The following is a 23,544-nucleotide window of genomic DNA, read 5'->3' as shown; positions in this document are numbered from 1 at the left end:
GTGGAAATATGTTCAAAATTCAAAAAAGTTTTTACCAGAAGTTGTGGAATCCAAAGCAGTACAGTGATGTCATTAGTGATGTCATCACACGCAAAATGGGTGATTAAAGGAGAAGTTCACTATTTAAGACCTTGAGTCCCAGTTCCAGCTTGTTTATCAAGAATAAGAAATGAGGAGACCATTTTCACAACAATAGCTCATTTCTATCCATTTTGGCTGTTTTCGCTGGTCCATCCTGCTGCTACAGACAGGGTTCCATTGGGCACTCTGTACTCTGTACAATGTCCTTAAAACAATACTAATGTTAATTTTAAAGAAAAGGTCAACTCACCGGGTGGTTCGTGGATGTTCCTGTGTGTCCCAAAAAAAATTGCGTTGCGAAATAAAAGTTATTTCTTGCTTTATTTAGCATTTTGTAATCCAATTGTATTCCGTTTGGAAGACTTTTCACTTTCACTGTCAGATCACTGCGCCAGGGTGAAACCCCCATCTGGTGGCCGGGAGTGGGCTAGAGCCTCAGACTCATAGAGCGGATGTTTACGTGCGTCGTGATTTAGCATGAAAAATAGTTCCTGAACAGCAAAGAACACGGATTACACGGATGGAAAACCATAAAATGCGCCGACATTTTTTTTTTTTTTTAATACTACTAACCACCCGGTGAGTTGACCTTTTCTTTAAAATTAACATTAGTATTGTTTTAAGGACATTGAACAGAGTGCCCAATGGAACCCTGTCTGCAGCAGCAGGATGGACCAGCGAAAACAGCCAAAATGGATAGAAATGAGCTATTGTTGTGAAAATGGTCTCCTCATTTCTTATTCTTGATAAACAAGCTGGAACTGGGACTCAAGGTCTTAAATAATTAACTTCTCCTTTAAATGAACTCCCTTCATAAACTGTGGGTGACACTCTACAGTTTTTCCATTTAAAGTATCCTTTTATCTCTAACCGTTTTAAAGCTGCAGCCTTTTGAAATATAAGTTTTTCTTTAAAAAAGCTTATATTAGCTTATATATATAAAAGTCTTGAACTTGTGTGTCTTGTCTACATTTTCTTTTAATCTCCACATGGGGATCGAACCAAATGAGTGAATTTTTGTGGGAATTTATGCATCCACCTCATGAAGGCTGTTAATTAAAATGGCACCAACAGTATTTCTGCGGTGCATAAATTGAATCAAAGCAACACATTATTAAACTGGTATTTCAGAACATCTTTATTATCTTGTTGATAGAAACAGTAAAAAAAAATAAAATCAAGTTTAGCATTTCCCAACTCAGTGTTTATGTATCTTTATTGTTTAATTTGTATCGCAAGAAGTTCAACTATTAAAAGTGATAAAGTGAAAGGGTGTAGTGTGAAGCTACAGCTAATATAGCACCTCCTACATAAACTACAACTTTAATTCTGATTTGGATACAGAATCACACCAAAGAAGGAAAACGCAAGTAAAGATTGAACATTGAGCATCTTCACACTAAACATTAATTACAATGCTATACTATGTGCATCATTTGAATTAAGTTATGATAATCTTTGTATTTCAGTGAAGAAATTGAACAGAATTAATAATGGATTTGTTGACTGGATAGGATTTGTTTGTTGAGATTCAAATGGCTTTTTCCCTAGTTAAATGATTGATTTGATGTTTTTCTTCTTTTCCCCACAACTCTACACAACTAGCAATAAGTAAATGATATGATATGAAATGCTCGATGAGTTTTGGCATAAGAAGTCTCCGTATGTGTAAACATGGATGTGAATTAAAGAGATGAGCGAAACAAACCTGCTTTTCATATTAAATTCTGCACATCAGAGGAGCTGCAGTAGAACACAATTGGATTCGCTACTAAAAAGAGGGAAGTGTCAAAACACCGGTTTGGGGGGGTTACAGAGAAAGAAGGAGGTGGAGGGAGGTGCAGCAGAGGAGTTCATGTTTGTAGGAAGCACAGAAAGAGGGAGCGATCCTCCGTTAGCAGGGGAAAGCATGATCCTGCTGGGAAGGCTATATTTAGCTCCTGTTGCCATGTGCCCGGGAATGTGCCTTGCAGAGGCGCACACGCGTGCACACACGTGCACACACGTGCACACACGTGCACACACTCGGTTGTAGTCCTGCACAATAGGCTCACTGCTGGTCATACACTCCTGCGCATGAGTGTGTGTATATGTGTGTGTTTCAGATCAATGAACCGGATTCAGATGTGATTTCATCTCGTATCATCCCCAGTTCCATGTTGCCCTCATTGAACCTCAGTTTGGTCATGAAGTCTGAAAAAGATGTTGAGGATGGAGGTGGCAGATGAGGCATCTTAACTGTATGTTTCTCACCTCAACAAGGCATGAACATAAAGGGAAAGAGAAGATGAGAAAGAGACGCAAGGCAAAAAATAGGCAAAACATGAAGAAATGAGGATGCAGTTTAAGATGGAAGATCACTGCTCGTTCATGCTGCTTTAAAATGAAATGCACATCACTCCATAATCTGCTTTAAATGTAGTTCAGCAGCATCTTTCATTGGCGTTTAGTCGGTTGAGAAACAGCCCGAGGTGTCGCCATGCAAACCCACAAAGGCTGCACCAATGAGGACGAGTCGTCTTCCTCCGAACCGTCTCCGATTGGCTGAGATTCTTTAAGTCCGCTTTTATAAAGTGTCATTGACATTTAATTTGTGGAGTGCTGAAACTGGGATTACAGGCTGTCATGTGTGTGAGTGCATCTATGGTCTATAAATACAGCAAAGCTTCAAAATCACAAAATTATATTAAAGCAGAAATCTCAACGCCTATGAGGGTTGAGCGGATTCACGTGAAGAAACGGTTGGTATTTATTAAGAATGACAAAAAGAAGAGCATTTATGAAAATAATTCAACAAAATTAAAACGGGGTTAAAATTATATTAACAAAAAAGGAAAACTGTGACAAATTTAATGTGTAAGAAAGCCGAAAGTCGATATTTCGTACACAACAGCACGTAAAATATATAACAACAAAGTAAACAGAAAAATATATTAAATAAATAAATGTTCTAAGTATATTCTAATTCTAAGTAATGATTAGTTAACTTGAAGTTTACTAATTTGGAACATATATTTTACAAAAAAATATAAAATCTATATATTTTAGTTGTAATTAAATTGTAGAAAAGCAGAATTTGAAGTGTATTTACTGTACTTAAATAAATGTACTAATTTACAGTTGAAGAGAGACAGGAAGCAGGGGCCGAGAGAGGGGGAATGACATGCAATAAAGGGGTGTTCAATGTGGGAATTGAACCCAGGCCGACTCCAGCAAGGACTGTAGCCTCTATACATGGAGGCTGCACAACCCACTACGCTACCAACCACCCACCCACCAATTTACATGTTAGATTGTGTGTGGGCGGGGCTTAGCAGAGGAGGTGGAGTCAACTTAGGGAGTGAAGTACATTTGAAATAAAAATCTCCTTTTGAAAATGTCAGCATATTTGTGGAAATGTTTAAGCTGCACAGACTCAGCAGTTGACCCTGAAGTGGGTGATACGGCACACAGCGTCTGCCTCGCACATCTCCACGGGCCTCTCTTCCTCACTGGAGGTGCTAATGAACCAACTGCGGTACTTCAGGGACTCAAAGCTGGTCAGAGTTATCCCTGTGGTCGTCTTTATGAAGACAAAGCGATATTTGTCTTCATCCTCTTTGATCTTCTCCTTGGAGATTTTCTGACACAAACAGGAAGGAGACATTTTTGTCATTTATTCGTGCAAGTTCTGTCATTGTTTGTCCATATTTAAACTATTTGATTACATTTTGAAGGGTGAAGCTGTGTTGTGTGACTGTTGTGTTTACCTCCAGCTTCAGCACAACTTTGTCTTCTGGCTTCGAGCAGGAAATGTACAGGTCATTCATGATTGACAGGACAACCATACAACCATCACATTTGGTGGAAGAGATGTACATAGACATTTTGAAATTCACTGCGGGAAGAAAAAATGGAATCAGACGTTATTCTAGTACGTACAGGACAACAGCAGTACCTTTAAGGAAGTATACAGATAAATGTCCTGTATTCACTAAGCAGCAGTAAAACTACTCCTTTATATTTTATTTGACAGTATTTGGTTGGTACTCAAATTTAAGTACATAAGTGAATGTTTTTACCTTTGTGATGGCTGTTTCCTCCTTTAAGGGTGATTGCCTTTAATGTAAACTCATTAGAGTTCAGGATGACATCTTTCTTTGAGCGGTCACTCAATGTGAACTGCTTCACGCTATTAAGAGGCTGGAAGGTGAGCTCTCCTATGGTGGAGTTCCCGTCTGTCTTGACAATACATTCTGTGAAGAGGAGGAGATGTTAGCAGCTTTTGGAAGAGGAGGGGTTAAATAAACTTCTACCAAGGCTTAAAGGTGACATATTAAGTAAAAATCCTTTTTCCTGTTTCTGGGAGCATGCATTTGGGCATCTTAAGTCACCAGCAAGTGTAAAACTAAACTCAAAAACACAATCCTGGCATATTTTTGAGTTTAGTTTTTTAGTTAGCCGTTCTGATTTTCATTTAAGAAGTATGTCACGTGTTAAGTTGACTCCACCTCCTCGGCTAAGCCCCGCCCACTCACATCCACCCTGCTAGGCGGATGAAGCCAGCTCTGTTGGAACTGTTCTGCTGTCTGCTGTACTGAGGAGCATGCATCTTCCATCCAGCAGCAGCCTCAGAGGATATCAGAGCCCAGTGGATAAACTCTATCTGAGGCTAATGTTCCAGAAAAGTTAGCTAAAGACTGTGGATAAACTCTATCTGAGGCTAATGTTCCAGCAGAGTTAGCTAAAGACTGTGGATAAACTCTATCTGAGGCTGATGTTCCAGCAGAGTTAGCTAAAGACTGTGGATAAACTCTATCTGAGGCTAATGTTCCAGCAGAGTTAGCTAAAGACTGTGGATGTGCAGCAGCCACTTTTCATCCCACTGTTTTAACAACTTGGTCCAGTTCAACGCTGGACTGAAGAAACTGAGCCACAAAGAGGGATCAGTTCCAACTCTCAGAGCCTGAACTTCAGAGCAGGGAAATGGAAGTATCTGAGAGATAATTCCTCATGATTTATTTATTGATTTATTTTATTTTCCTTTAGCAGTAGCTAATGCTAACAGCTTAGCTAATGAAGATGACATACAGCAACTTCTAAGGAGTTATTGCTGTTCCTTTCTGAAAGATGAACATTATAGTTCCCACATTACTTTGTTAGCTGAAGCTTTCTAGTTGAACGGTTAGGTTCAGTAACTCATCAACCTGCAGCTGTGTGGATAAGGTGTGTTTTCAACACAACACCGGTCCTCTCCTCACTCTCGCTGCTACATTGAACGCTGTGTACCTCTCGGTGTGTTAACATTACATTATCTGCATGTTTCTGATAAAGATGTAGGTCTCCAAGTACAATTGTTTAATGAGGTTAATATATACAAAATGTATAAACGCAGTAATTAACGGTACACATGCATTACTACGAGTTACTCTGTGTATATCTCCGGCTTGGTCCGTCACTGTTGATGAGAAAGCTTTGTTTGCTAGCATCTGCTGCTAACTTACAGCCACACTGCTAAAATATTTCCCTCTGGGATCAATAGAGTAACTATCTGTATCTATTGAGAATGAGGAGTTGTCGTCATAGTACAGAGCCCCGCCCCTATCCGCCATGTTGGCAGAATGCTAGCGAGAAAACGCCATTCTCTCCGTTCGTTTACATTGTACACGTGTGTTTTTAAATCAGTAAGTTTAAACAGTGCGGAATTGCAAGAACATCACTGCTGTGTGAAGAACTGTTCCAGTACCTCACATAATACGTTTGGGAAACATAGGAACAACGAAATACATTTTTTTTCGGTTTCCTAAATGGATGCAGCATCAGGGAGAGCAGGCGTCTGACCTGACGAGGAGACGCCGGATTGCCTGGCTGGCTGGACCTTACTTTCGATTGCACCCCTCCGTCGATGAGAGTGTGTTCTCTACATTTTCACTCGGGTACGTTATCTAAAAATCTCTTTATGTTGTTGTCTCTTAAAGCTACGAAGTTACTTTATGTTGTTGCAAACCCTGAAGTGCACCTGACGTTACTGCCTAGCTAGCTAACTAGCGAACTGTTGCCTCTTGGAAAATGCTCAATTTGCAAACTGTTGCCTCTTCGAAAATTAATGTTAACTACCCCCTAATGTGGCTAATGTGTTAATGTGTACCCCTTCAGCCCTTTTGTCATACCATGAGCAGCGTTACCCTCTCAGTCTGTATCTTTATTTTGCATGTGTTCTGTGATGGGTTTGCCATTGATTGCATAGTTTTTTTTCATAAACTATTTATTCTGTTGTAGGTAAGCCATCATATGAGATGTTGGAGAACCACGCTGACTGGACAAATTCAGATTTTTACATTCAACTGTACCTGTGCACATGCTGCTCAAATGTGAGGGTGAAAACCTAATGCCTTTAGATAAGATTGTCAATGTTTGCTGTGCCTTAACGAACATGTGCAAAAGTGTTGTTTGAGTTCATTCTTCATTGTTCATTACTTTTTAATTTGTTTGAAATAAATGTTTGAGTGCCTTGTTCATTACCTTTTAATTTGTTTGAAATAAATGCTTGAAACAACTTGATATGGCTTAACAATGTTTATTAACAGAACAGGAAAAAAAGAATAAGGGTGCAAGGTGCAGAATGCAATATACCTCTAGGAAAAGTTAACAGTGCAAAAGAACATGTGTGCATTCAGAATAAAAAGTATAAAAATTTCCAGCATGTAAACATTGACAACAAGCAATAATAAAATAATACTGTTACTAGTGCAAAAGAACAAAGAAACACTATTCAGCACAAGAAGAGCAAAACCATGGCGTGTCAGCGGAGGGTCTGTCCACAAGCCCCACACAACTGAAGTGATACCACTGGACTGGGTAAGTGGAGGCTCAGAGTCTCCGTGAATGCAGGACCTGTAAAATAAATAAAGTGAAATAAACTAAACAATAAAAAGCATTTATTTCAAGTTACAGTCTACACTTTAGACACATTGATAATGGCTGTAATCTAACCAGGACATGTACACCTTGCAATCACACATAAGTACCCTAGCCAACCCAGAACTGGTTTGTTCACTTTGCAGCCCCCAACACCCAACACAATAACCTGCTACAGTATGTGTCATTGGGCTAAAATCAAATGACAACTAAATACCTAAACATAAGCCTTAGCATACATCAAAACATTGGAAACGTTTGTGTACATTGAACATCTCGTTAATCTAGTGTTTACAAAACAAGTCGCAGTTAATTACGTTGTCATTTTGGTCAAGAAGTGTCTCAATGCAATGTAATTACAACACACTAAAATGCATGACAAGAACCTTACCTTTGCCAGTACAACGCTGTTATCATCACCAGAGCCACCTGGAGGCTTGTAGATGGCCAAGTCCTGCACCCAGCCACAGCAGAAAGTCTCGTACGATTCCAAAGATTTGTGACTTTTAAACTCCTGCATAGTGTAGTAACTTACACCAAAGACAAGATAATTGACTATGTCCATATATGTGCACGGAGGTAACTGGTCCAGGTCTGTGTGCCATTCTGCTGCAGGGAGCTCGTAAGGATCAATATTTTGGATGCTGGACAGTTTCTCCAAATACCGCTGCTTTGCGCTTGTAATAAGCTTGTCCCTGTAAGGTCCCTTTTCTTTCACCTTATCTCTCTCCATTGCTTTGCTTTCTTTCTTTCTTTTGTATTCGTCTCTGCCCTGCCGAAATGACAAATGCGGGAAGATATCCGTTAAGTTAATGGCGTTGCCCCTGGGAACCAATAGATTCTTCTGCCAACATGGCCGACCGGCCAACCGGAGTCACGTGACTCCTCATTCTCAATAGAGCTGGAGGGTTTTTGGTACGACTGGACAAATAACTTCATTATGTCTGTGTTTACTGCATAAAATTACACAGCAGATATCCAGGTTTTGATGACAAGTAACATACGTTAACACACCGTAACTCTCCACAGCAGCATGACAGTGTTTCTTTAGCACTTAAAGCAATACAATGTAACTTCTCAAAAAGCCCACTATGGAGCTCCCCCTACAGGCTTGGAGGTAATGTACTGTTACACTGTCGTAAATACAACACCCTTTCACTTTCACTTTCACGTTTGTTGACGAACCGGCGAGGAGTCAGAAGGTGCAAGCTATGTCGACCGAGAGGGTAAGAGTAATCAAATGTACCTGGGAGCGTGAGAGGGGTCTATTTGTTTTTGTGGTAGGTGTGCCAGAAAGCAAGTCGAAGTACTTCCGCTCAGCTCCCGGGCCGCTACCGGGCCGCCACGGGGCCGCTCCAGCAAAGTTACATAGCGCAGTTTTTCCAACTCAGACCCCCGAAGGGCATAGGAGACAGGCCAATCGTAATATTAAAACTCATTCTAGCCGCACAATTTTTTTCAAGCTGTTATTTTAAGGTAGAAATGTTACATAGTACTTTAAGTGTATGTGCTAACTTATATATAAATATACAGCTACACTGCTAAAATATTTAGCATAACTTCATTATGTTTGTGTTTACTGCATTAAATTTCTCAACAGATGTCCGGTTTTGATGACAGGTAACTTACGTAAACACACCATAACTCTCCCCAGCAGCATGACACTCAGTGGGGTTACATGGCACTGAAAGGATCAGATTATTGGCTAAATTACAATAAGACAGTTATTAAGTTCATGTAGACACGGAAATTGGACAAGAAATTGGATCGGATTAAGACCCGAGATAACTCGGTTGAAAGTAAAATTGAACGTGCTTGTAGACGGTGAAGCACGTGGTGAATTATACTTTGGGTTCTGCGCATGCTCGAGATTTTTTTCCCGGGTTCGGGAACCGGAAGCCGGAAGAGACGATATTACTGTTGTTGTCGCCGCCGTCGGAAAGAAACAAACAACGCGATGGAGAATGCTCCGTTGTCCATCGCGTTTGTGCAACAAGCAGCTCATGCGTACAGCACTGGACAATGTTGCCCCTCTGAAAAGGAAGGTAATCAGTCAGAAGAGGCTGGCTCCTTGGTATAATTCACAGCTGCGTGCTTTAAAGCAGACTGCAAGAAAGCTGTAGAGACAGTGGCGTTCCTCTAATTTAGAAGAGTCTCAATTAGTCTGGAAAGATAGTTTGATAACGTATAAGAAAGCCCTTCGTAAAGCTAGAACTGCTTATTATTCATCATTGATAGAAGAGAATAAGAACAATCCCAGGTTTTTTTCAGCACTGTAGCCAGTCTGACTAAGAGTCCGAGCTCTGCTGAGCCAGTTATTCCTTTAACTCTCAGCAGTGATGATTTCATGAGCTTCTTTATCAATAAAATTGTTTCTATTAGAGAGAAGATTGATGGAGTCCTTCCCACTATTATCAGTGATGTATCATCAAGTACAGCAGCTTTAGAAGTATCTTTAGAACCTGATTTGTATTTAGACGGCTTCTGCCCAGTTGATCTCTCTGAACTAACAACAGCAATAGTCTCTTCTAAACCATCAACTTGTGTTTTAGACCCAATCCCAACCAGACTGTTCAAGGAGGTTTTCCCATTAATTGACTCTTCCATATTGGATTTGATCAATCTGTCTTTGTTGACAGGATATGTACCTCAGATGAGTGGAGGTGCCAAACGCACACCAGAAAAAGAGGTGCTGGCAACTAGGACAACAATAGAGAAAAGAGAGAAGTGCCGCACACTCCCGAGTTGCAGTAATGATCTTTTATTGTGACAACGTTTCGGCCTGTGTCAGCCTTCCTCAGGTCACGTATCCAACAACAGGTAGTACCTTGCCTTTTAAAGGGAAGCTTAACTCATTGGCTGCCAGCCATTTTCAGTTCAGAGCCACCCATACTGCCAAGTGTTTTTCAGTATTTTGACTGATTTTCCAAGACCCACAGAAAAGTATGTCTTATGACTATGTACACACCGAAATTACCAAAAGAAAGAGTAGACTCTCTTCTTTGATCAGGAAAAAAAAGTTTGTTTCTACCATTTTCAGTCTTTTAGTAATAGACAGTAGAACATAGGTTGGTTTCACCAAAAACAGCTGTTTGACCCAAAAAATTGAGAAAACGAGCTCTTTTTTTTGTGCATAGTGGCACTGCTGCCACCTAGCGGGTAATTTTGCCAGTATATTCTCTGTTTCGTGTTTACAAGCCTAAGATTTAGTGACGAACTCCGCTAGATTGTCCCCCAGCCCGCTCCGTTAAAAAACGCAATTGACGTCTATAGACGTCTTTGGCAATGAACAGTTTTTTTTAAATTGACGTCTATAGACGTCAATGGCACCGAAAGAGTTAATTGCTCCCACCTGACACATAATTAGGCTACAGACAGGTGTGTAGGCACTCAATTAGTGTTCAATTGTTTACAATTAAGGATTGGATACAATGTTTTTCAAATAACAATCAACATAACTTTTTTTCATTCAGTCCACATCCTATGTAAACACTAAGTACTACATCATGTTATCTTTACATAAAAAATCAAAAAACTAAAAGAGACAAAAAACAAAAGAAAAAGATAAAGGATCAAAAGATGATCTTACAGCATCAGTCAAAATGGATCATCATAAATAATATCATCAGTTAATCATAATAGGTCCATATATCAAGTGTCAATCACAAGAAACATTTTAAATCAAAATCCACATTCAAACCGTGAGGTGCTAGAGTTCTAAGATGGTGAATCCAAAATGTTCCCTTCTTGATAACAACAAGTCTAGGTTACCACCCCTAGGGGGCAGAGTCACCTTCTCAATTCCAATATATTTTAATGAAGAAATGGGGTGATTAAACTCCACAAAGTGAGGATATGTACCTCAGCCTTTTAAGGTTGCTGTAATTAAACCTTTACTTAAAAAACCTACTCTTGATTCAGAGGTGTTGGCTCATTATAGACCTATATCCAATCTCCCTTTTATGTCTAAAGTTCTTGAAAAAATAGTTGCAGCTCAGCTTTGTGATCACTTACACAGAAATAATCTGTTTGAAGAGTTTCAGTCAGGATTCAGAGTGCATCATAGCACAGAAACTGCACTGCTGAAAGTTACCAATGATCTCCTCTTAGCCTCTGATAGCAGACTTGTGTCTGTGCTTGTCCTGCTGGATCTCAGTGCTGCATTTGATACGGTCGATCACAGTATCTTATTACACAGACTTGAACATGTTATTGGGATTAAAGGAACTGCATTAGGCTGGTTTAAGTCATATTTATCTGATAGATTTCAGTTTGTTCTTGTAAATGAAGAATCTTCCTCACACACCAGAGTAAGTCATGGAGTTCCTCAGGGTTCTGTGCTTGGACCGATTCTTTTCACTTTATACATGCTTCCATTAGGTAACATTATTAGACAGCATGGCATAAATTTCCATTGCTATGCTGATGATAGCCAGTTGTACTTATCTATAAAACCAGATGAACCCAATAGGTTGGTCAGATTACAAGCATGTCTTAAACACATAAAGACCTGGATGACTCAGAACTGTCTGCTTCTAAATTCAGACAAAACTGAAGTCGTTATCTTTGGACCTGAGCGTTTCAGGGAGAAATTGTCTAGCTATATAGTTACTCTAGATCAGGGGTTCTCAACCTTTTGCAAGCGGGGCCCCCCCTAAGATGGTTCATTGCAGTTGGGGCCCCCCCTCCTCCCGACACCACCCCCCCTCTTCACGGCCCCACCCCCACGACACGTTACGTTACGTTACGTGATGTCGCAGGCTCAAAATACTACCCCCTGGTAAATTTGAAATGAAACTAGTCAAACAATAGTCCAACTTCTTGCATTTTCGAGGAGGGAATTTTCGTGATTTTTTTTTTTTTCCGATTTTTTTTTCTTTTTTTTTTTCCCTCATCCTGTAGTCTACTCGCGCCCCCCCGGGAGAGTGTCCGTACCCCCCCAGGGGGGCGGGCCCCACCGGTTGAGAACCACTGCTCTAGATGGTATTTCCTTGGCTTCCAGTTCTACAGTGAGGAACCTTGGAGTTATTTTTGACCAGAATTTATCATTTGACTCACATATAAAACAGGTTTCTAGGTCTGCCTTCTTTCGTCTTTGTAATATTGTTAAAATCAGGAACATCTTGTCTCAGAGTGATGCAGAAAAACTAATTCATGCATTTGTTACTTCAGGATTGGACTACTGTAATTCTTTATTATTGGGCTGTCCCACATATTCTCTGAAAAGCCTTCAGTTGATCCAAAATGCTGCAGCCGGAGTTCTGATGAGAACTAACAGGAGAGATCATATTTCTCCAGGTTTAGCTTCTCTTCATTGGCTCCCTGTTAGATTCAGAATAGAATTTAAGATTCTTCTCCTTACATATAAAGCTCTTAATGACCGAGCTCCATCATATCTTAAAGATCTCATTGTAAGATATTTTCATAACAGAGCACTTCGTTCCCAAACTGCAGGTTTACTTGAGGTTCCCAGAGTTTCTAAAAGTAGAATGGGAGGCAGAGCCTTCAGTTATCAGGCCCCTCTCTTGTGGAATAAGCTGCCAGTAAATGTCCGGGAAGCAGACACCCTTTCCACTTTTAAGACCAGGCTTAAAACTTTCCTTTTTGATGAAGCTTATAGTTAGGGATGGCTCAGGTGATCCTGAAACATCCCATAGTTAAGCTGCTATAGGCCTAGACTGCTGGGGGGCCTCATCTGTCACACCTTTCCTCACTTTACTCTCTTTATGTATATGGGACATTATTGTTGTCATTAACTCATGTTTCCCTGTTCCAACAGATATTCTTTGAATGGTGTTACAGTGTTACAATTAATTGAATTCCAATTGGCTTGAATTGGACTTTATTATCTAAGTGCCTTGAGATGACATTTGTTGTATTTAGCGCTATATAAATAAAAATGAATTGAATTGAATCACAGACCAAATGTAGAATGATGTAGCTTCATCTTGCTCTTTGTTCGACATTTTCTCGAATACCTGAGTTTGCTGTTGTTGGTGGTGGTGAAGTGGCTCTATTAGCAATAGTTGGAATGGGTACAGCGCCACCTATCATATCGGAGTATGACACGCTTTGTGCCAATGATTCGATTCATTCACCGCCATATATCCAAGGATAATTACCTTTGCTCAAATAAGGAGCAACTCAGTCTTATTTTAATTTAGCCAGTAATCCGATCCTTTCAGTGCCATGGAACCCCACTGAGTGCGTCCTTAGCCAACGTACAAACATACAGAAACTAACCATTCACTGACATCCTGTTGCAGCCTTGTTGTTTGAACCTTTCAGGTAGCTCCTTGACTCTGGTTCAAACTGATAAGCTCGACCAGCTGAGTAGTGATCACTCAACTTTCTAAGTCTCCACCCCGAAAACAGACCGTTTTCAGAGAGATGTCAAAAAAGGGTTGAGACAGAGAGCCACTGTGCTTAAACCGACACGTCACTTTTAACGTCCCTAAAAGTAGCATCCTGGAGCTATTACTTCAATAAAAGTGTATACAAATGTCATAGCCTCAGTTTTTAGCAGCTTTAACAGACAATTCTGCTGACATATCAAAAACCAACAGTCTGGGTCGACTCACCTTCCACCACCTGGTCCATGATCATGCTACAGAGCTCATAATCTTTGAGTTCGCCGCCACATTTGGAGAGGTTGATCATCCTGTTCACCACCAGCACCAAGTTAGCTACTTTCCTCATGGTCTTCCTGTCCTGGGAAAGCACCAGGTCCAGATTCTCGTCAATATTGATTGTTTCAAGCTGCACGTCCTGCATTAGAGGAAACACAAACCAAAAAAAAGGTATCGGTTTCTGGCCCAGGTCACGTAACTTCAACTCAACATTAAAATGGCATTCACTCTATTTCAGCTTTCACACGATGTACTATAATGTCATCGATGTTTGAGGATCTATTTATTTATTGATAACTGAGGCTCCATTAAAGGCAAAAATAGGCTTCCTTTTAATTGACCCTTTACGTGAGAAGGGGAGATCAAGTCATGGATCATCTTCCTTTCTTTTTTTTAAGACAAACTTCCAGGACACAAGGGTTTTCACAATGCAAATGCTCTAATTGTATTCGTAGTTATATATTAAAAAATAAAAATAAATGACAAATCTTACCTTTATGTCACAGCAGATGGATTCCAACTCAGCTGAACTAAAATACCAAAACAGGATAACTATGAAATACACAACTTTAATATCCAAGTTTCAGTCATTAGCTGTTGTTCTATGATCTGCCTTGCAGTGCATGTCACATGCACACCAGCATCTGACACAACAATGTCAAACGGTCTCTTTGTAGGTGTTTAGTATTTCAGTAGCATCTGATCTATGTGTTGGTGATCTTTTTGGAAATTACATGCAAGTGTGGACAGAGATGAGCGTATGATGCTCATGTGCCCAGTGAGGGGGTTTCTGTTGTCCTGGAAACAGCAGTTTATGTAATGACCAGTAGAGGGCGACTCCTGTGTTGCTGTTTTCTGTGAAAGTGCATGTGGAAAGAAGCTTACTCTGCATTTGATTTGACACCTCGTTGAATGTTTATGATTTTTTTATTTTAATCGCCTCTCATTTCATAGCGCATGACGTCCGTTTTGTGAGTTGTGTTCCCATTTGGAGTGGAATAGATGATAAAGCAGTCTGTGGGTCTTTTTGTAGAGGAACTTTACATATTTTCGATCAGAAACGACTGGCAGAACCAATGTGGCCCAACCTGAATGGGCAATGTGCCCTGTCGATATCATAATCACATGGGAATTTTTTCAATTTAACAGCGTACATGGGGAGGGAGTTGTTGCCCACACCTTGAAAACAGTTACATATGTGAGCTTCAGTTTAAACAGCAGTTTAAAATGCATTTAACCCACTTTATTGACACCAGATTGTTGTCTTTTGCTGTTTTTAGCAGCTGAGTTATTGTTGATTTTTGTGAGGAAATTTGCACTACAGCACTGAAACACACCCCACAAAACACCCCCCACAAATATGTGTATATTTTATGTTTAAATGTACTTTTTCCACTTGCTAGTGTGTGTTTATAATTAACTGGTAAACCACATTAGATTAGTTACGCTGACCCTAAGAAGCTCCTTTCTACTTCTTTTTTCAAAAAAAATTTGGGGGGGCTTTTTTATGCCTTTAATGGACAGGATAGTTGAAGAGAGACAGGAAGCAGGTGCAGATAGAGGGGGAATGACATGCAGCAATGGGCTGTCCGATGCAGGACTCAAACTGGGGCCAGCTGCAGCGAGGACGGTAGCCTCTGTACATGGGTGCCTGCTTAACCCACTACGCCAGGGACCACCCTGCTCCCTTCTACTTCTAAGAGTGTTGTCATGATTTGTAGAAGCAAAGACAGCGAATCTATCAAACACCCAGATTTGAAATGGTCTGATAGTAATCTCAGTGGTTTTAGTGCATGTACAGGTGGAGTGAAGATGTCTTTGTTTTGGACGTAATGTGCACCATTTTATACTGAAAACTTTTAGTCAAAAGATAAAAATGTTAGTTGACGGAGGCTTCAGGTAGCTGGTAATGATGCTAGAGATTATTACTGAGGAGAGTGAGATGTTTTCGTTGTAAATCAAGTTTGTTTTCTGCAGAAGTCGGTATTTTGAGGACTGTTACATAACTACTGTTACATAGATTTGAACACGTGTTTGTATATATATTTTTTGTCTTTTACCTCGAGTCTATAGCAAAGTTTTTAAATTAAGAGAACACTCAGCTGTATATTTTCCAGCAAGGCTGGCCTGTTACTTATTTATCTGCGCAAATGTGCTTTGTTGAGCAGGGAAGGCAAACATGGAAGACTTCTAATGTGATTACAGTCTTTAAAAGTGCTTGTAACATCATATGTATGGAGATGAACATGTATATTTAGTTTTCAGATGTAAAACATGAGTACAATGTGCTTTGAATGGGAAGTAAAACATGTTACCAGCTTTGACCTGTTCCCTTTTCAGAGATAATAAGTGGGGATGTTACTCTCTAACCCTGTGTTCTGTAGGGAACTGGACCGTTTAAGTTTGACATCAGAGACGTTAAAGCCCTCCAACATTATCCATAAGACTCATCTTTTAGCAGGAATGCTGAAACGGGTCAAATATAAAATTTTATTTAACTCACCCATCCAGCGCTTGAGACAGACGAAAGTCGGACATTTTTCCGGTGGAAATTCTGATAAAACGTTAAGATTTGAGGCACGTAAAAGTTTTCTTTCACACTGATATCACTGTGTCGCAGGTTGTCACTGGTGTTGAGCCACAGCTAGACTGAGAGTCTCATCAAGTGGTATCCTGTTACAGCTGCAGCCTGACTTCCTTTTCTACGGTTGATATGCAGCGTCCCCCGCAAATAAACCACATCAAATGGTGGCTTATGATGGGGAAAAAGACCTTTCAAGCCTGTCATTTCTGAACATTATAGGTCATAAAAGAGTTTCAAGCTGTGAATGTTTGTGAAACTGCTTGGGGAGGAGAGACAAAGCGTTTTTTAGTTGGGAGAAGAGTAAATTCAGCCTTCTTTTGGTAAATATTCATTTGAAATCTTAATGCATTCATTTTGTTCCAGATAATTTGGTCTGGATTTTTAGTACATTGATCACAAAGATACTTTAGTTGTTGTTCCAGCCCAGATAATCTTTCCTTTTTATGGCTGGACCAATGTTGGATTGGTTGTGGTGCTTGTTGTCCCCTCTTTCCTGTCCTCTCAACCCCCAGCTGGTCGAGGCAGATGGCCGCCCTTCCTGGTTCTGGTTCTGATGGAGGTTTCTTCCTGTTAAAAGGGAGTTTTTTTCTTTCAGGACGGGGATTGGATCAAAGAGAAGTTTCAGTGAAATCTGTTGGATTCCTTAGCTACTTTTTTTTTAATTGGCTCTGTGTGAATTGGACTAATTTAGGATTGAATGAATTTGATTTATCTGGCTTGAACAGGACCATATATTTAAAGTACCCTGAGGTGACACTTGTTGGTGACGCTTTATGAATAAAACTGAATTAAATTGGATTAGTTGTCCACTTGGACTGTCTTAAATGAATCCCATGCGATTCCCAGATCAGAACCAGAGGCCATATTATGTGTCCAGTAATCCTCTGTAGTAGATTTTATAAACGTACATGATGCTTCGTGTAGTAAAAGTGCATTAAGTGTTGTTCCCTCTCCATTATTTAAAGGTAGAAATGATTAAATCAACAAGTGCATGTGTCTGATGGAACATTGGGCCTCATTCACCAACAGATTTGTTCTTAAGTCCTAACTACGCAGATTGTAGCATTCACAAATGTTTTCTATACAGTACATTGAAAATAGAGTGAGAAAAATGAAACTAGAACCCTCTGTCCTCAGTATCTCCAGGTACAGAGTCTGTTTTCCCCACCGATAACATCAGATTCTTAGCAGTCACGCTTCCTTCCATAAGTATTCCTTCCATATCTGTTTCCATGAGGCAAGGAGCAGCTCAGGTTCTCAGTAGTTAACAAATGCTACAGAAAAACACTGGAAAATGCTCTTTGAGAACGTCATCGTGTTACTACATGACCAAAAACGCACACACATTTCTCAGAATCCAACAACATTTATAAACGTAGACAGATCTTAAGATAGCTTTTCTTCATTTTATCCTCGACTACTTAAACTTATAAATCAGAAGTAATGATCATACATTCCTACTCGGGAAAATAAGCCCAAACTTTCCCCCGAAGGTTACCTGTGTTGAGATATTTTCAGCCACAAGCCCACATTAGTTCCAACATCTCTTCAGAGGAATACATAACTCTGCAGTGTCCTGTGCCACAGAATGGTTTCCTCTTCGAGGGTTGAGGTGAGGCGACGATTTTACCAGCAACCTTTCACTATTTTCTGAAATGAATCATGAATTTGATGGCTCAAAAAGTTGGGTCAGGGGCAACAAAAGGCTGGAGGATCATGCTGCAACTAGTTGGGTTCGTTGCCAATGGGTCAATAACAAATTAAGCTTCAGGCTCTCTGTTAGAATATCAAATGTAACATTTTGCAGCTCTTGTTTAATCTACAAATCATAAATGAGGTTCAAACTGTTTGGTTACACAGGATGAAAGTGTTGGTTTGAAACTCTCTGATTGACTGATGGGACATTGTCGCATGCGGATGTTTTTTTTTTTTGTGGCTTTGGTATGTAGGTGTCGATTGGTAAATGAGTTCATCTAACAGACCAAAAAACTTTTCTTTACTTCTGTCCTCTGAGTCATGGAACATAAAGCCTCATGCAAACAGAGGGTGATGGTGCTTATAAGGAACATTGATCGGGGATTTCGATACCTTCAACAGGTATCGTTCAAACTTTTTTAGGCTTTCACTTTAACAGATTATACATTTCTACACAGTGAGTTCATTTAGTTGTTTGCTTCTGTTTTGATTCTCTAAAAACTGAACCAGTTGCACCACACTACAAGTTGCCTGGGAGGAAGAGGAGTACTGGCAACCTAAAGCCATGCAAAATATCGCAGAGGGAGGAATGAAACCAGCGTGTGTCTCTAACTTATGAGCCTTCAGAATATTTACAGTGTGCCATTGAAGTTGCACCAGAGGCCTGTTCTACAAGGCAGTGTCATGTTTTACATTTCTGCTCATGTTTTATGTTTCTGTCATGTCTGTTGGTTTGGATCATGTTTCAGATTCCTGTCCATCTTTAGTTTTTTTGCCCTGTGTTCCTCTGTCACTCTTGCCCTGCCATCAGCTGCGCTCACGTCACCTGGGTTTTTCCCCTCAGCTGCACTCACTCACCAAACACCCCCTCAGTCTTTAGTTTCCAGGTTAGCTCATGCACTTTGCCAGATCCTCACCGTCACTGAAGCCACTGATTCCACGCCAAGTAACCCATGTTTGTGCTTTTGTTTTCACAGTTCTGGTCAGGTTTTGTTTTTTCACAGTTTAGGTTTTGTACACCGGCTAAGCCGCGTTTTTTTTTTTTTTTTTCAAATAAATCAAGTTTGTTTTTGAATATCTGCATCTGGGTCCTCCTTCTCCACGCCACATCCCCACCCCAACATGACAGGCAGGGTCAACATATCCAGGGTATCTGTCGGGTGATTTAAACTAAAGGAGACGTAATCATGCCTCTTTGAGCCCTTCTTAACAATTTAGGACAATTTTCTGAGGTCCTACTGAGATGTATGAGACAGGCTTTGGTCATAATACCTGTTGGTTTAAGCACATTTGGCTCTTCTCTGACTCATGTTTTTAACCCATTTTTTATTTAATTCATTTTAATTTTTAATGAACCATGGTCATTTTCTCAAGAACTTCTGACATAAAAGGGAGATTGGATCAAGGATGATAATTAGGTAACACTTCTGAATCAGGAGTAGGTTTTTTTAAGATTGCTTTTATTGTCATGTACACACACATGTTAACACGAAATTACTCCTCCGCATTTGACCCATCCAGGTGAAGGTTTAATTACATCGACCTTAAAGGGACACTATGTAATAAATTAAGTCATTTATTAGCTCAAATCAACATATTCATTCATAAGTTAGTTCTCATTGGTGTAAAATGATCTCTGTCAAAAATCTCACTTATCCTCCTGAGTGAAGAATAACTTGTCTGTATCTACATAGAGCAGGTAAGCTCTATGGAGGCTGCCATGTCCTTCCGGTCTATGAAAAATGACGAAGTGCCGAGAGGGACATAAAGCACTTCGAATCGCGATTTCCCCACCAGGCCTACAAGCAGAAATGACGTCATTGTGACGTCATTTCCGCCAAATGGCTTATTACAGCCGCTAATGCTAAATAGATTTTATTCCTTGGCACATATGTCTTTGTGTTCATTAGCTTTCTTTTTGTAAGTGCATTATCTTCTTCTTTTTATTATTATTCCTATGCTCCCCCTGGATATCTTCTTTTTGGCGTTATGCTCACATTTGTAAACTGTTATTTTGTTGATTTACTAATAAAGTTTAAAAAAAAAAAAAATGCCAAATAGATTTTATCTCGTAAATGATCCCACTAATAATGCATTGATTGTTACCAAACTTCTGCCGTAGTACACATAGGCTCTTAGCTCACAAAACGAGGCATTAGAAAGTTTGTAAGTTTACCGGGAGTTTATTTACCGCTGCTAATGCTCCTATTGCTAACACAGGCTAATGCTAACACTGCGTCAACGTCACTTCCGGTAACTCCCGGAATATGACTAATTGCATTGCTTGCACACCAAAGGAGATGTTATGTTATCTGACATGTTATCTGTCATCTGTATTCATAGTGTTGTTGTATGTGTGTTATATAATCCTTTGTACTGTGTGTTTTGATTTCTTTTTGTTTGTATGGACCTTGAGTCTGAAGCTATAGCTTCTTGAATCTTGACACATTCCGCTTGCCGTAGTTCAAGAAGTTGCAGCGCACATTTGAAAACGTGAGGCGCTAGAGAGCAAATTCATTCAACTTTGCAAAATAAAATTGCACCACTAGATGGGGGAAGAAATTACATAGTGTCCCTTTAAAACTCTGAGGTACATATCCTGTCAACAAAGACAGATTGATCAAATCCAAAATGGAAGTTGATTAAGGGGGAAACCTCCTTGAATGTGTTTAGTAGTGATGGGAAGTTCGGCTCTTTTCCGAGAGTCGGCTCTTTTGACTCGGCTCCCAAAGAAGAGCCGGCTCTTTATTTAGGATCTTTTGTAGCCTATATTTTTTATTGCACAAATTAACAATAAACTTCAAACAAATCCACAGAACAGAACCAAACTGAAGCTTACTTTAATAATGTCCTCAATTAAACTTTTTTATTGCACAAATTAACAATAAATTTCAAACAAATCCACAGAACAGATCCAAAACCAGAACCAAACTCCTTAATTCTCATGTGAATACCGCTCTCACTTGATGCGAGCCGGCTCTCAGAGCCGATGCTTGTGCGCATGACCCATCACTAGTGTTTAGAGAATATAAAGCCAGCAGAGCTCTTAGATCCAAGGACTCAGGTCAGCTGGTCCAGTCCAGAGTCCAGACTAAACATGGAGAAGCAGCATTTAGCTGTTATGCTGCAAACAGGTGGAACAAACTGCCAGTGGAGATTAAACTTTCACCAAATGGAGACATTTTTAAATCTACCTTTAATACATGAAATGTGCTATACAAATAAATTTGACTTGACTTGACTTGAACAGTCTGGTTAGAACTGGGTCTAAAACACAAGTTGATGGTTAAGAAATTAAATGACAAGAACAGAGCAAAATCCTGGGCGGCTTTTCTGACATGTTTAGAGCGAGTTCAGAGGTTCTGTCCTGCCATGTCTTGGTGAATATGGAATTCCTTTTCTTTTCATTTTGATAAACAAATCTAAAGATTAAAAGGATGTGTTATGACTGTGTTATAACTGCTCTGACAGTTTTGAGACCGGAATCACTTTCAGCATTAAACAAACATACAACTTTTGGTTTTAAGAAAACAGCAACCAGCACCTTTTTTTTTTTTTTGTGGTTTATCTGAAAGTTGGCATAGTCATAAGGTAACCGCTTTATAACCCTGTATGATAGGACATCTGCAATATTTACTGTTCTTTCTTTTTCAATGAGCCAATTAACTGAACAGTGAATAAATGCTCAATAAAAACACAAAAATATTTTAGACTTTACTGATTGAACATGCCAAAAGAAGTCTGGTTTCTATCGTCATTTCCGCCCTCTGCTGCCATTCCATGACAGTGTGGAATTCTACCCAAAATCACTCCTGGGTAATTTCCCCCCACGGGGACAGCCCTCTGTAAAAGATCGATTTTGCAGCTGAATAATTCTGCAGATGTGTGCACTCAAGAAGCTGCTGCTTTATTTAAACCCTATCACCCAAATTATGACACTCAATAACCCATACTTACACAACAAGAACCTTTAGAAATGTGTACATTAATTAAGAATCAAATAACTGAAATCTCTCATCTACATGTATGTATATATGTGTTGGGTTTTCTGTGTTGCACAACATTGTGCCAGTTATTCAAAAAAACAAAATGATACAAAAACAAGCAAATCATGAAGTTTACAAGTGCTCAAACTGATGAGGCTTTGATCAAAGTGGATTATGTGCTCATGAATAATCAAATAACAATAACAACGAAAACTATTTGGTCCGAAAGATTTCCCAGAGCAATTTGAATTACTTGAACGAAAAAAAAGGAAAATCCTTGATATGACTCTACACAAACAAGCCCCTTAAGCTCCGCCCCCCCACCGCCAATGTATACAATCACAAACATCTCCGGCTTGTTCCATTATTGTTGATGAGAAAGCGATTGTAGTGGACCTATAGGTCTTAAACACAACCCAAGTTAACCTGTAAGCACCTCCTTTAGCTCCTTCAGCCTCTTGCTGAGCTTGTGTTGTGACCTAATTCAGGTGGTTCACTGGCTGCTGTGCTTTGTCTTTATTAGTTTGTTTATACCTGTTGTTCTGTTCTGTTGTGCTGTTTTGTTAGTTTGTTTGTACTGTCCTGTTGTGCAGTGTTTGGTTGGTTCTACTTTTGTTTTGGTTGTGTAGTTCTTTGTCTTTTAGGTTGATTATTGATTTGATTATTAGGTTTGTTAACTTTTCCTTTTTTTGAGTTTCAGTGTGGCCTGGGTGTCATCGGGTGGGAGGCTAGGCACTGTGGTGAGGACCTCACTTCCGTTTTCGCATTCAGGCAGGCCCGTTTCTAGGATTTTGGGGGCCCTAGGCAAAGGGGTTGTTGGAGGCCCTAGGGCTTTCTTTTTTACGTGGGGTCTGGGGGTCCTCCCCCAGAAAATTTTGTATTTCCTACATGCAATTTCGTGCATTTTAATCACAAAAGAGGTCAAACATACTCTGGAAAGTAGTCTTTATTTTTTTTGTGGCTCATTTTAAAAGGGAATGACAAACCACACACACACACAGCCAAAATGATTAAAACTGCTGCTTGCGGACCTTGGCCTCAGCAAATGCAGACACAATCCCCTCCAAGTCCAAAGACCTGCGGACGTCACTCTCAATTGACATGAGTGCCAGTCCAGAGAGCCTCTCTTGGGTCATGGTCGACCTCATGTAGTTCTTTATGCGCTTCAGAGATGAAAAGCTCCTCTCTCCGGAGGCAACAGAGACAGGAAGGGTCAGAAGTAAGCGCAGTGCAATGCTTAAATTGCTGTACAGGTCCAACAGCTTCTCACTGTATATGTAGTCCAGCATTTTAAATGGGCACCTGGATACATCATCTGGAAAGGTGTGGACAGCAGAGTTGATTTCCAATGCCAAGTCGTCTGCATCAACATCATGGAGGGTTTGTTCCACTTTCTTGCATCTCTCATGCAGTTTTCTACTCTTGATTGTGTCCCTCATGTTATCAACCGTGAACAGAAAGTCATACAGGGCATACACACCTTCCAGTCTGGAAAATCTGTCTGTCAAGCTTGTAATGGCAGTGTCAATCAAAGGCAGGAAGAATTCCCTTCTGAAGGCCTCTTCTGGGGTCGATTGTGTTTCGTCTGTACTCTCGTACAGGAACTGCCTTTTCTTTTTCCGCTGCCTTTTCTCAGGTAATTTCCTCTCAATTTCCAGATCTTCTGCAATCT

General features: G+C 40.0%; 1 protein-coding gene across 1 annotated transcript; it reads right to left on the bottom strand.

The window, feature by feature from the left end:
* Nucleotides 1-1,221: 1,221 nt before the first annotated feature.
* On the bottom strand, nucleotides 1,222-16,319 carry il1b (interleukin 1, beta). The gene is made up of 6 exons (XM_075456178.1): nucleotides 16,111-16,319; nucleotides 14,101-14,137; nucleotides 13,560-13,746; nucleotides 4,143-4,316; nucleotides 3,831-3,958; nucleotides 1,222-3,703 (listed from the first exon to the last, which is right to left on the bottom strand). Exons 1-6 carry the CDS (start codon nucleotides 16,143-16,145, stop codon nucleotides 3,497-3,499), a joined length of 768 nt encoding a protein of 255 aa, XP_075312293.1. The 5' UTR covers nucleotides 16,146-16,319; the 3' UTR covers nucleotides 1,222-3,496.
* Nucleotides 16,320-23,544: the final 7,225 nt, after the last annotated feature.

This window comes from Odontesthes bonariensis, chromosome 22, assembly GCF_027942865.1.
Source record: "Odontesthes bonariensis isolate fOdoBon6 chromosome 22, fOdoBon6.hap1, whole genome shotgun sequence".
Lineage (NCBI taxonomy): Eukaryota > Metazoa > Chordata > Actinopteri > Atheriniformes > Atherinopsidae > Odontesthes > Odontesthes bonariensis.
Note: the sequence above shows the minus strand (reverse complement) of the source record. Positions and strands in the feature narration are given on the sequence as shown.

Coding starts and splice junctions, on each gene's coding strand:
- il1b (XM_075456178.1), bottom strand. CDS start 16,145: ATGTCCGACTTTCGTCTGTCTCAAGCGCTGGATGG. Junction 14,138..16,110: donor CTGTCTCAAGCGCTGGATGG/GTGAGTTAAATA, acceptor TTGGTATTTTAG/TTCAGCTGAGTTGGAATCCA. Junction 13,747..14,100: donor CCATCTGCTGTGACATAAAG/GTAAGATTTGTC, acceptor CCTCTAATGCAG/GACGTGCAGCTTGAAACAAT.